The sequence below is a fragment of the Drosophila subpulchrella genome, chromosome 3R (assembly GCF_014743375.2).
Source record: "Drosophila subpulchrella strain 33 F10 #4 breed RU33 chromosome 3R, RU_Dsub_v1.1 Primary Assembly, whole genome shotgun sequence".
NCBI lineage: Eukaryota > Metazoa > Arthropoda > Insecta > Diptera > Drosophilidae > Drosophila > Drosophila subpulchrella.
This window is the reverse complement of record NC_050609.1, coordinates 9,249,523-9,262,035: the sequence shown is the minus strand read 5'-3', so window position 1 is coordinate 9,262,035 and position 12,513 is coordinate 9,249,523. Positions and strand designations below refer to the sequence as shown.

Below are 12,513 nucleotides of genomic sequence, written 5' to 3'. Positions count from 1 at the left end.
CAAATACTGTGCAATTTCATAACTATTAATATCAATTAATTAAAATGTAATATTGTTTTCTGTTTTTCGGCTAACTTGCAAACTTAAATTAGTTTTAAAATAAAAAATAAATGCCAAATTACGTGTTGGAAAGCGTCGGCGGTAGAGTTACCACCGTCCAGCTGTTGGGTATTTTTTAGTGCCTTTTCAGCCAAGTTAAGTTGGCTGCGATTTACCCCACTTCCTTTTCCGTGTTAGCTGTGAAAGAAAAAACATGCCGGTGGGTGCCAAATTGCGTTAAAATTGATTTCAAACACAGAAAACTCGCCCGAATGTTAACCAAAAGCTGGCTGAAATCATCGCCAAAGTGTCAAGTGTGAATGGAGCAAGTGTTGGCCGCTAGAAACGCCCCAAAATGGCCCTAAAACAAATGTCTGGCGCGCTTCCATGAGTGTGTGTGATTCGTTGGCCACGCATGGCGTGCGCCCGTGAAATTGCAAACAGTTGTGAAATGGTTAAATGAAATAAATGTAATTCCGATGACTTATGCAAAGAGCCGATTCTAATGCCAGACAGAGTTCTCGGAAGTCCTTGCACATAACCTAGAACCCGCATTGGCGAGTTTATGTTTTTGTTGCCTGAATTTGTTGATACACCAAGTAAAAATGTGACAATTGGATTTTTTGAACCCTTAAAATGGCTCCAAATGCTTTAACAAAGTTTTACCTTATGTTTAGTTTAATTTCTATGATAATTTTCTTATCAATGTGATGGGCTCATCATGATCTTTAAGATCAAAGCAGTTTGATCTTTAAAAGATTATTTGTATACTAAAACGTCTTATAAGTTTTAGCAACCCTTAAAGTAGTGGAATCTTACTTGTCATAAAATCAAGAAATTTGAGTTCAATTTAAGTCAAGTGATCTTGGCATTTTTGATACCCATACCGCCAAAAAGCCTCCGACACACTGCTGCACATATTTTGGATTAAACCTTATTAGTTTAAAATTTACAAAACCTGCATACTAATTCTCTGGTCTATCCCTCACTTCCAGCTAGCAAAAGATCTTCTGCACCCGCTGCCCGCCGAGGAGAAGCGCAAGCACAAGCTGAAGCGCCTGGTCCAGCACCCCAACTCGTACTTCATGGACGTGAAGTGCCCCGGCTGCTACAGGATCACCACCGTCTTCAGCCACGCCCAGGGCGTCGTGGTCTGCGCCGGATGCGCAACCATTCTGTGCCAGCCAACTGGAGGACGCGCCAAGCTGACAGAAGGTATGGTCCATCTGTTTACCAACCATTTATGCTGGTCAACCGTCTAATACCCAATTCTTTCTTGCAGGCTGCTCTTTCCGCAGGAAGCCACAGTAAAATGGGACTCGCGATGAACCACAAATTATTAATTTTTTAATAAAATCTATAAAACGTAAAGAAACCACAGAACCCATCCGAAAGAAAGCTTGTAATTCAATTGCTGCGGTCCTTTGGTTCAATGTGCTTTGTGAATTAAAGAATTAACGATCTTGTGGTTGGCTAAGTGAAAAAAACAGCTCTTGTCGTATTTGTTTATAGAAAGTGGATAATTGCCAGCAGAAGAGATAGTGGAACTCGATTGATTTGGTTTCCTTATAGCAACCCCCCAAAATGTAACCCATATGTTGGAAACTGATGTTCGAGAAAATACATTTTTCGGTTTTGTAATTAACCCTTTTGTCCCGCAAATCTTCAGGAACTTTTCACTAGTTATGCTTAGATCTAACGATTAATTGACTTCACTGTAATAAAGAATGTTTCATAGGCTTTAAAATTGAGATATTTGCTACCATAAAAGTTACTAAGATTGGGAGTTCAATTACCTTCGTAGAAATTAATACATTTGTTAAGGGATCAGTGAATATGCAAATTCTGGTTACCTGTTTTGAACACCAGAGCTTATGGCAAAATTTCTTGTTGAGAATGTTATTTAAATTTTGGAGTTTTAACACTAAGGAAATAACATTCCTTTGAACCTCGAGGAAATATATATTGATGAAGAGGATTTATTTATTTATATTTTTGGATAAGATAATTTTCTTACGGGTAATTTATAATTCAAATTGTTTATATTTTATTCAGTAACTTTCCAACACTTTTCCTTATCCAGTTTTCCAACCACCAAGTGTAAGATATACATAGGTTCGAATCCATACTACGTTAATCTACATGGCGTACTTGAATTTAATTCGGACGTTTTCCAACACCTTTTCTTAGCCAGTTTTCGAACCACAAAATGTATATTTACATGGGTTCAAGTTCATGCTGTGTATATACATGGTGGCGTTGCCAGATATTCAGATAGCTGAGTTTACCACCTCGCAAAAAAAATTCCGCGTTCGCTGCTCTGCCGCTGTTAGATTTCGATACATCTTAACAGTGCTGTTGGATTTCGATACATCTTAACAGTGCAGTTGGATTTCGATACATCTTAACAGTGCTGTTAGAAAATCGCGGACTCTAACATTTTAGAGCGCCCATGGTGGTCGGATTTGGAAACAGTGATCAGACCAGACAGCGTGGCGTCGCGCTTTTCAAACGGTAGATTCTCAGTGCCAGAAAAAAAAAGAAACGCAAAAACGCTTTTGTGGTTTTTCGTGAATTAATTTCGCTTGTTTAAATGTTTAATGCACGTGCTATGGATGTGGGCCCTTCGGCCAACGATGACCAGCAATTGTTTCGCAATTTGATGGAGGTGCAGCAGGAATTGTCCTGCCTGCTGGAGTCCAATGAAAATCTCGCAGAGTCGCGTGCTGCTGCTTCTTTGGAGCTCCAGGACTCCGACAATGACGTGAGCAGCTCGACGTCGGGCGTTCTGTCGGAGATCCAACACAACTTCCGTGTGCTCCGACTGGACAACAGTGCACCACGCTTCGAATTCCACGGTTGGGGATGCTTGCAACAGCTCCAGAAGCGTTCCCGCCAGTTTGGATACTGCGGTGCTCCGGCCAAGAAGTCCCGATCTGGAGAAGCCGCCTGTTTCATGGTCACCGGCCCCAAGCAGGAGCAGCTGCAGAAGGAGAATGTGTGGAACCAGCAGCGCCACGAGGAGGTGAATAGCTCGCCCATGTCCGTTGCGAGCCTGCGTTCGATTGGTCTCCACGGCGATTGGTGAGTGTCCGGATACTAATACCCTGGAAATCCACAATATAATACCGTCTGTTTTGATAACCCACAGCCTGGAGCACAATCCCGTGCTGCGCGTGATGGATCTGTTCAGGTCCCTGCATGATCACCTGACCGCCGACTTGGGCTTTTCGCGCCAAAACTCGATGCCCTCCGATTACCTGTTCGATGCGCCCTTCAAGAACTCTATGCCCAAGAGCCTCAATGTGCGCTACCAACTGCAGGTGCTGTGCTCCAAAACGGACCGGTTCCTGATCAAACAGCGTCGCATCCTGGAGACAAATCGCAGCTTCGACTACGAGAAGTACAGCGAGTGCGACAAGTTGATCAAGGGATCGACCTCCTATTTGCAGTCATTCAACCAATTCATGAACGTCGAAATGCGCCATCGAAACGGAAACTTTATCACCCAATCGGCCAAGTGTATGCTTTATATCCCTAGTCTTTTTTTGTATATTCTACAATATATGTTATCCCTGTAGTCAATGTGCAGCGCTTGGAGAGCTTGCTGATCGGTCTGCGCGAGTGGCTGAAGGCCACGCATCTCAGTGTGCACGTGTTCAACTGGGAAATGGACCTGGAGCACCGCTACTCGGCGGCCATGACCGAGAGCCACAAGTCCTTGCAGGAGCGAGCCATCCTTTTGGCTGGTGCCGAGCTGCAGGCGGCCAAGCCACGGGGCATCACTGTCGAGGAGCTGTACATCGCCAAGAGGTATAAGCTGGAGAGGGTGATGACCTGTGCCATCGAGCAGGACGAGTTCCTCACCGCTCTGCTCGCCCATCCGGAGACCTACTTCCCGCCCCAAGTTGTGGCCATTTGCGGACCACCCAAAGTCGTTGTGGACATGGAAGATTCTGAGGAGGTGGAGGAATATGAAGACGACGCGCCATCATCCCCGCCGCGAAGCAACGATCGTACATTTTTCCGCTTTAGAAGCTAAACTGGATCTGTAAGGATCGACAAAAGTAACGCATCAAATGGGCAATTTAAGAAATTACCTATTTCAGAGGTATCTATTCTTATTTTGTACCTTACCTTATCAATTACTCACTCAAAAGCAAAAACGACATTAATATTTTAATATTTATTTGACCAAGTCGAAAAAGATTTGTCAATCAAATTGGATGCCATTGTAGGTTTAAGAATTTATTTTACACTTTTATTAAGTAGCAAAATCCAAACGAAAATGATTTGTTATTTATCTTTCAAAATTGGCTACAAATATGTACCGACTTGTACTTAAATAATAAGCTTTTGTGCAACTTAAAAAAGCCGAAATTAAAACAAAAACCAATTCCTAATAATATTTTTACATTTATTTGTCCAAGTCAAAAATGAGGCTTGCTTTCTTTTATATAACACTTTATTTTATTTGTAATATAGTAAGAAGAAAATAACCGAGTGCCTGAATTTATTTTGCATCTAAATTTAATTTGTAAGAGGAACCTACCAGCGAATTGTTTGCTTTGCATTTGTATTTTGAAAGCCAAATAAATATTCACATATCTGCTTTAACTAATTAACGTTTAAAAGCTTTCTAATAAGGGCTTCAGACAACAAAGAGCTGTTCGAGCGACAGTTTGCCGAAGATCCTGTCCAGCACCGACTTGGCTATCAGTCCGAAGGCCTCTCCGATGCCCGGCTTCAGTTCGTTGAAGATGTCCCGCCAGTTCTCGTTGATGAGGGCGTGCATGTTCTCGCTGAGATCCTTCTGGCCGTTGAATAGATTCTCCAGGTGGTAGGAGACATGATGAGGTGTCACCTCAACCTTGATGTCGACCACCTCCGCGAAGGTCTGGTGCTCACCCTTGGACACCCGCTTGAATTTTATAAAAGCATGCACCTTCGTTTTTGCTGTGGTTTTAAGAAATGCACGTTTAATGGGAAAGTGTGCTGCGATTGATAGCCAAAACTTACTCAGCCGGATCTCGGCGTTTCCTTTTCCTGCAATGGGTAGAATGAGTACTCTGCCGTCAACTGAGTATGGCCCTTTGACCACAACTTCGGGCACTTCCATGATCAGCTCAATGGACCGGCTGAGATCAGTTGTGAAGCCACTGAAAAAGAACAATAATATATGTTACAGAGTTAAAGGTTTGTATGTAAAGAGTTGTAATATTTTCTTCTTCTTCGTAGACCTCAGTAAATATAAATCAAATTTAAGCGATTTACAGAGGTACTCAAAAAGATTATCTTACCTGGCTCGCTTTGCAACTGCCTGATGGAGACCCAGAACATCCGCGTCGTGGAAACTGAGATCAATGTTGACCGGGCTGTGCGGATTACGGCCAATTGTGAACTTCTTGATGCGCAGGGGATCCAGCGGGATGAGACCCATCTCCTTGATGCCGCTCTTGGCGTAGTTCCTCAGCACATTGTTGACTCCGTTTATCAGGCACGCCTCGTCCATAATCCCGCACCTCTCAATACCCGAGGCTTAAAATCAAGAGTTTTGAATGGAGATGTGTGTGTTACAAAAAGGAGGCGCAACTCACGTAATTCGGAGGCATGTCCATGAACCGATATGGACGCACAACCGAGCAGCAGGACGAGGGCGAGAGTCAGCTCCATAATTGACGCGGGCAAACACAATTGAATACTGATTCATTAGCCGCGGTTGATACCACTTATATAGTCACTTTTGTCAATTGAAATGTATCATGTTTTTGTTGCCGTAAACAGCTTTTGCGTCTCAGCCTGCCAGAATTTGACTTTAGACCGTCACCAGTACCGGTGCACTCATCACCACGCTCCCCCCGAGTCGGTTAAATGGATTTGGGTTGTAAACCAAACCGGCAGGCTGGCTGTCCGGTGGCAAAGTGGGCTGTTATAGCCGGTAAATTTATTTTACGACTCCCTTTAATGAACCCACATTTGAACTTGAACCTGTTGGGCTGCAGTCCCGCTCGCAAGCCATCGACCCGTCATTCCCATCTCTCCTAATCACGTTTCGCATGTAATTTGCCCGATATATGCAAATTAGATTGGCATTCCCCTAATCGGGCTTCAATTCCTGTTCGAGCTCCTTTGACACTTTCGTATTTTGCCTAATTAATGGGTGAGCCGTCACTCGTTTTTTAACAAGCTGCTCTACTTGGAGAGTCAAGAACATTTAATGTAACGACCTTTTATAGGCCAAGGTTTTTTGAACCATCAGAGAAAACAAAAACAGGTAACACATACTTTCAGGCGGGCCTTTATTATTAAGAAAAAGACTGTTTTATAAAAATAATATAAAATTAGTATACCCAGCTCAGGAAAATTATGACTCATGTTCATGAAGAGGAAGAACACTTGGCGCCTTGTGTCAAAAAGTGTTAGCCATATAAACTTTATTGCAGCAAAATTTCGCTTTATTTACGGAAGATTTCGCTTAGATAGTTAAATAGTAATTTAGCATTTCCCTACTTGTTCTAACGTTCTAAATGAACTCGTGACCCTCATTAAATCGAATGATAATTGCTAACGCTAAAACCTATGTTAATCTGTTAGTGCGCAAACAACCTGAGCTAGAGTTTGCGATAAGTATCAACAAGTGTTCTTTTACCTAATTTAAAAACGAATATCACATTGGCTACTCCTCGGCAAAAAGATTGGCATACGGCACCTTGGAGAACACGCCTTTTACGATTCCCATGTAGAGCTGACTGAAGGACCTATCAATTGCTGAGGCCGTCTCCTTATAAATGGCCTCCGAATTCTCGTTCAGGAAGACATTCATATTATCGCCCAGCGCCTTGTCCCCATTGAACAGATTCGAAAAGTGGTAGTGGGTGGACTCCGGCTTCATTGTTATTTTGAAGTTGGTAACGTCCAAATAGATCTCCCCGTTCTTCTCCAACGGTTTGCCCGAGAAGGTGACGATTGATTTGACGTTAGCTGGAAAGGATTTTTAGTCCTCTGGTTTATTTTGGGAACCAAGTCGACTGATCTTACCCATGGTCATGTTACTTTTTCCTGTGCCGCTGATTGGTAGAATGAGTACCTTGCCGTTGATTTTATAGGGTCCCACCAGAGAGAACGTTTTCGCGACGATCCTCACTTCGTGCTTTGCGGTGAGATCCTTTCCGAATCCCCTGAAAATATAAGGCGTGTGATATCGCGTTAATTGAAAATATGATATGGTATCTATTTCGAATCGAATTTAACAATGGCTTTGATTTTAAGATTCAACAAGCATCCTAATTTTTCTTAAAAAAAATATGCTAACATTAATATATTATAAAATACGTGGGTAATTAAGTTTTTAAAACTTAAAAATCCATCAGATTTTTTTATGGACCACTTACTTCACTTTAACTATCCTTTGATCCTTGATGCCGTACAGCAAATTATCGGTAAAAGTAAGAGTTATGCCCACGGGACTGGCATCCTCTCCCTGGCTTATCACAAGCTTGTCCACCTTCAGAGGATCTAAGCGCATCAGGTTTAGACCAGGATCCACATCCGAAGATCTCTCACTAAATAGTGTGTTGCACAGTTTTATGATACACTCGCCATCCCCGTACTTACAGGGTTTAGGATCGTCAGCTGCGAGGATAGCAGGAGATTATTCAAAGGATAGTCCGAGTATCATAAATCATATCATAACATCTTACGGAATTTTGCTTGCACCGACACGGATAAAGAGAGAACAATTGCCAACGCGATCCCGAACATCTTTACGCTTCTATAATTTAGTGTAACTGAATATGAAAAGGAATTTGGTCTAGTATTTATAGTGGCACACTAAGTGCTACTTAAGTAGAGTGCAAAAGCAACCTTTGATTTTGCTTTTATCTATGACTTAACTGTCTGCTGTCAATTTGAGAACTCGTTCAAATTCCTCTCATTAAGAAGACTGTATCATCTCAGTGTATTATGCAATAGAGGGTAAATTATTTTTTGTATAGCCATAGGAACAGATATTTCCCTAATAAGTACTTTTAGATAATACAATCTAACAAAAGTTTGTTTAATATAATGGGATCAGTGGTCTGCAATTCAGAATGAACCGATTGAGACAAATGATATTTTAAGCCTTACTTCGTGCTATCTTCATTACATACAAAGTAACATTCAAAACTGACTCAGCTAATTGATGTATCACACAGCTTACAACAACCAAGTAACGCTTTAATTGGAATGGGAAACAAATATGGTATCAAGTACTCTCATACTCCCATAACAAAATTGGCTACAAAGTGTGCAACTTACAAAAGGGCCAGTTCCAAATAAAGCCGAATTAAGTTGCGAAAACAACAGAGTCATCGTGATCGCCACATCCCAAGAATCAGAGTAGGCTTGGAGCGCCAGAACAGGTCCTAAGATTCAGTTAACTTAATTGCCCAACGCCCCGTTTTAAGGCCCAGCCTCCGTGGAGAACAAAAGCGACTTGTTTCACTCGGATTCGCTGCAGTTGATTGACTCGTGGAAGATTTTCACTGACCCAAGGCCAACTGGGTGTTCGATTCCCCAGGATGGGATTGCAGGTTTACCGTTGGCTACTCTTGAACTTGGCAAGTAAAACTGAAAGTACATAAGTAATTCGGTATATGTTTATAATCATGATCAGGGTGTTATTACAAAGACTTTGATATGTGTCTTTCTGAAGTATTGAAAATGTATATTTTCTTATACTTAAATGTCAGTTAATATGGAATACTAGATTGAGCAATAAATTCAGCAGTGTTTCCTTGTTTCATGTTTGCCATTTGAACAAAAGCATAAAATATTCTTTGACGTCAAGTCAAATAGATCTGATAAAAGTAAATTAAAAATCAATAGATTTTCGGTTAAATCTAATGTCTGTATCAAATTGAAAATCTTATTAAGCAAAGTGCTTTCATATAATATAACCCAAGTTTAGTACAAGATTATAGTCAGAGTACTTGGTATCTTAATTGCTAAACTGCTGCCCCCAGCTGTGGTGAATCTAGTGACAATGTTTTTGTCATGCAAATTCCCAATCAAACGCTCGATCACGTGCGTTGCCTGCTGATTGCCGATTGCTTGCCAAAAAAGTGTATGCGACAGTTGTGCGGAAATGCCGAGATCTACGCTTGATTTAACAATAGCCACCCGCAGAAGCACAACCAGTTTTCGCATTATGTTTGTTTTATTTCTACAATTTAAAGCTTAGCTTAGCAGATACGATGATATGTCAATGGCCGGAATGCAACGTCCCATGTGTGTGAAATGCTGGTGAGAAAATACTCGTACACTTAGCCTAATGCCGGACGACCTAGGGCTCAGTTCTCCAGGAACAGATCCTCGTAGGCGAACCGCTTGAACAGCTGCGTCAGGATGCTCTTCATGATCTCGGCGATGGCTACGTGGATGGACGGATGCAGCTCGTTCCACACCTCCGTCCAGTTGTCGTTGAGGAACTGGTTCAGGTTGGCTCCCAAGGCCTGGTCGCCGTTGAAGAGGTTCTCCAGTCGGATGTTCATCCTGGTAGGAAACAAAAAACATTTGTAGCTGAACTTGAATGGATAGTAATCCCCATTTCACTTACTTTTGTGGCTCCACGAGCACCTTGAGCTTGTCCACGCTTAGGAAATTGCGGCCATTGCGCAACTGGGTGCCCGGCTTGAACTTCACCGAGAACTTTGGATTGTGCAGGACGATCTCGGCATCGCCATCGCCACGAATGGGCAGGATTAGGATGCGTCCATCCGCCACGTACTTGCCCTTCAGAACGATCTTGGGGAAGGATCCGTACATCTCAAACTTGCTGGTTGCAGGATCTGAGCCAAAGCCACTAAAATAATTCCAAGGCGGATGCGACAAGTAAATAAAATAGTATATAAAGAATGAATATTATTTTAAAAGTTAAAAAGATCTCTATCGACAAAAATGAAGCTTGGTATTTGGTTCTAGGAATCATAAGTTAATTACTATTATTTATTACAAATGAGAACGTGATATCTGCTTTTTCTCTTTTTAATAACGTTATTAGAAATACTCACACAGCTCTATCGAACTTCACTCCCGACAGGCCCTCCACATTCACATCCTTGAAGTTGAGCTTGAGGTTGAGGGAGCCAGTGCGTCCGTCGGAGATGTCGAAGCGCTTGATCAGGAAGGGTTCCACCTGGGGGAACCCAGCCGCCGGATAGCCAGTCTTTGCGTACTGACGGATCAGCATGTGGGACACGTTGATGATGCAGCTGGTGTCGCCCATCCGACAACGGGGCAGCTCGGGAGCTGCAAGGATAAGCCCGGATTAACACGGCTCACGAAGGGGAATAAGCACCGCCAAAGGACTCACGGAAATTGGAGGCACCACTGGCCAAGCAGAAGAGCAGGGCCACAGAGCCCAGTTGGAGCAGCAGCATCATTTTGGATCGATCTCTAAGAGGCACTACGAAATTCACCCGTTCGATTATTTGGCGAACGCCCGACCAGGTTCAATGGCAAACTGTAAATTGGCTCTGGACTGACGGCGGCATTTATAAAATTTCTGATCGGCCAGAACGACGGAGCGAAGTGGCCGACAACCAGTACACTTCATAGTTTATTCATTCCTGACTTGTCTTGGCCCTTGTTGTTGTTGCTGCCCGCCTGATTGGTGGCTATTTTTATTTATTCGTATATCTCTTTCGTTCTGTGTTTTGGCTTCTCCTCATTATGATCATCGTTATTATAGTAGCCACCCCTAGCCAGAATTGGCAGCAACAATATTATTAATTAATATTATTAGCATGTGCCTGGTTTCGCCAGAATATCAACAAATAACAATAAACAATAACAATGGCATCAAACAAAAAGGCAGCGAAAAAATAAAAGTGATTCTATAAATTTTAATGTTCAACCCGCCATCAAGTTTTCGAGCTATAAGTCCACAATATAATTCTCCTTTTCCTATAATAATGCATTATAATTCAGACTATTTTATTGATTTTGTGTACTTTTTATAGATCTAAACTCTGTGAAATGAAATCTGCGCTTTGTTCGCACTTAAAATGATGTGCAAATAGTAATTCGCATTTTTTTAGCAATTATATTAACCATCTCGTGTTTGCTTTGAGATCAGCACTTGGGATTTAGAACCTCTGGGATTTCCTAAGTGAGTTTGAGTAACATGTGCTAAATGGTCAGGCAGGTTTGAATAGAATGTTAAAGAAGTCATTAGCATAGGTCAGGGGAAAGAATTCTTGATACTAACTGAAAAATGTTTTGAAAAATAGCAATAATATTTGGGCCTAAATATCATTTTTAAATTAAATGAAATACATCCCAGGGTTAGTATAAAAGTATCCATATTATAATATTTTTCTTTATTACTTTTCATAGGAGAATGGTGCATCACAAGGCTTATAACCATAGAAGCTCGAAGAATTTCCGTTCTGCCCCATTCAAAGATAAATCTTTTTGGGCAACAGCTCAATTCCGAACATAAACCAATTAGACTTCATCGGGAATTTAAGACGACATGGTTCGAAACTGGTTCCAACGGCACTCTTAATGGATTCACCGGCTAAAAGTAGCCCCCCGGCTTTAGTGGCTTCACTTTCAAACTATTCTGACAGGCGGCGTTTGGAGCTGGCCGGAGTGAATTTAAATTTAATTTGTCAAATTGTAGTTAAAGGCTTCTGGCGTTCGTCATCGGCAATTAGCATATGTGGTGTGATTGCTTTATATACTATAGTATGCGATTGGCATGAAACCGGCATTATGTTTATTTACCCATCCAATTGGCGCCAGGTGAGTCCACATACCTTAGCTTGGGCACTTTGCATTGTTTGCTTAGCCAATTCCTAGACGCTGTCGTAGACATCGGGATTACTGCGGTCTCAAATTTTGGGGCGCCAAAGAATTTATATGGCAAAGTTGTTAATATATGTGAACACGGGTTTATTTTATTACGCCGGGTTGCCCTATGAATTAATTTGCATCTTCGATTTAGTTGTGTTTGAATCTGATTCATCTGGTGTAAGCATGAATCGGCTTGTTATTTAAATAAATAGTACATAACTAGTCCATCCACTTTGTGAGTCGTGGAATGCTTGTGAATGATGTTACGTTTTATTTGTTAAGGAAATCATGATGAGTTTGGGAATTTTTCTGGAATTCTGGTTTAATTTTTTTGGTTTCCAATTCCTTTTCCTAAACATTGTTATAATGGTGCAAATCAGATCTTGTTTTTAAGAACTAACTCCTATCTGAAGAGATTTATGATGACAGTTATTAATAACTACCAACAAATAAATGTGTGCTTTTATAGAAAACAATTTTAAAATTCATAAACTAGAAAGTTCCAGGGACCGTAAATAATCATTATTTGTGATTTTATATTAAATGACCTACTAAGATATTTTGGTATATCTTTTTCCAATTAGGCTGATTTTAAGATACATTGCGAGCAAGACTAAAGACTGTTATTTTCTC

At 41.4% G+C, this 12,513-nt stretch overlaps 4 protein-coding genes across 4 annotated transcripts; 2 read left to right on the top strand and 2 right to left on the bottom strand.

Moving 5' to 3' along the window:
• Positions 1 to 168: 168 nt before the first annotated feature.
• On the top strand, positions 169 to 1,528 carry LOC119563301 (40S ribosomal protein S27). The gene is made up of 3 exons (XM_037876632.1): positions 169 to 259; positions 1,035 to 1,254; positions 1,322 to 1,528. Exons 1-3 carry the CDS (start codon positions 254 to 256, stop codon positions 1,348 to 1,350), a joined length of 255 nt encoding a protein of 84 aa, XP_037732560.1. The 5' UTR covers positions 169 to 253; the 3' UTR covers positions 1,351 to 1,528.
• Positions 1,529 to 2,530: 1,002 nt separating this feature from the next.
• On the top strand, positions 2,531 to 4,660 carry LOC119563212 (protein bag-of-marbles). Its single transcript, XM_037876508.1, has 3 exons — positions 2,531 to 3,123; positions 3,191 to 3,561; positions 3,621 to 4,660. The coding sequence occupies exons 1-3, from the start codon at positions 2,633 to 2,635 to the stop codon at positions 4,079 to 4,081; spliced, it is 1,323 nt and encodes a 440-aa protein (XP_037732436.1). The 5' UTR covers positions 2,531 to 2,632; the 3' UTR covers positions 4,082 to 4,660.
• Positions 4,487 to 5,753, bottom strand: LOC119563213 (protein takeout). Its single transcript, XM_037876510.1, has 4 exons — positions 5,637 to 5,753; positions 5,340 to 5,577; positions 5,059 to 5,198; positions 4,487 to 4,995 (listed from the first exon to the last, which is right to left on the bottom strand). The coding sequence occupies exons 1-4, from the start codon at positions 5,710 to 5,712 to the stop codon at positions 4,691 to 4,693; spliced, it is 759 nt and encodes a 252-aa protein (XP_037732438.1). The 5' UTR covers positions 5,713 to 5,753; the 3' UTR covers positions 4,487 to 4,690.
• A 571-nt stretch (positions 5,754 to 6,324) lies between these two features.
• On the bottom strand, positions 6,325 to 10,610 carry LOC119552946. Its single transcript, XM_037862923.1, has 9 exons — positions 10,394 to 10,610; positions 10,092 to 10,329; positions 9,638 to 9,883; positions 9,375 to 9,573; positions 8,167 to 8,254; positions 7,740 to 7,826; positions 7,431 to 7,671; positions 7,078 to 7,217; positions 6,325 to 7,020 (listed from the first exon to the last, which is right to left on the bottom strand). The coding sequence occupies exons 1-9, from the start codon at positions 10,461 to 10,463 to the stop codon at positions 6,716 to 6,718; spliced, it is 1,614 nt and encodes a 537-aa protein (XP_037718851.1). The 5' UTR covers positions 10,464 to 10,610; the 3' UTR covers positions 6,325 to 6,715.
• Positions 10,611 to 12,513: the final 1,903 nt, after the last annotated feature.

Coding starts and splice junctions, on each gene's coding strand:
- LOC119563213 (XM_037876510.1), bottom strand. CDS start 5,712: ATGGAGCTGACTCTCGCCCTCGTCCTGCTGCTCGGTTGTGCGTCCATA. Junction 5,578..5,636: donor TGGACATGCCTCCGAATTAC/GTGAGTTGCGCC, acceptor CTTGATTTTAAG/CCTCGGGTATTGAGAGGTGC. Junction 4,996..5,058: donor AAACGCCGAGATCCGGCTGA/GTAAGTTTTGGC, acceptor TTAAAACCACAG/CAAAAACGAAGGTGCATGCT.
- LOC119563301 (XM_037876632.1), top strand. Junction 1,255..1,321: donor ACGCGCCAAGCTGACAGAAG/GTATGGTCCATC, acceptor TCTTTCTTGCAG/GCTGCTCTTTCCGCAGGAAG.
- LOC119563212 (XM_037876508.1), top strand. CDS start 2,633: ATGTTTAATGCACGTGCTATGGATGTGGGCCCTTCGGCCAACGATGAC. Junction 3,124..3,190: donor ATTGGTCTCCACGGCGATTG/GTGAGTGTCCGG, acceptor GATAACCCACAG/CCTGGAGCACAATCCCGTGC. Junction 3,562..3,620: donor TATCACCCAATCGGCCAAGT/GTATGCTTTATA, acceptor TTATCCCTGTAG/TCAATGTGCAGCGCTTGGAG.
- LOC119552946 (XM_037862923.1), bottom strand. CDS start 10,463: ATGATGCTGCTGCTCCAACTGGGCTCTGTGGCCCTGCTCTTCTGCTTG. Junction 9,884..10,091: donor GTGAAGTTCGATAGAGCTGT/GTGAGTATTTCT, acceptor GAATTATTTTAG/TGGCTTTGGCTCAGATCCTG. Junction 7,218..7,430: donor CAAAGGATAGTTAAAGTGAA/GTAAGTGGTCCA, acceptor TTATATTTTCAG/GGGATTCGGAAAGGATCTCA.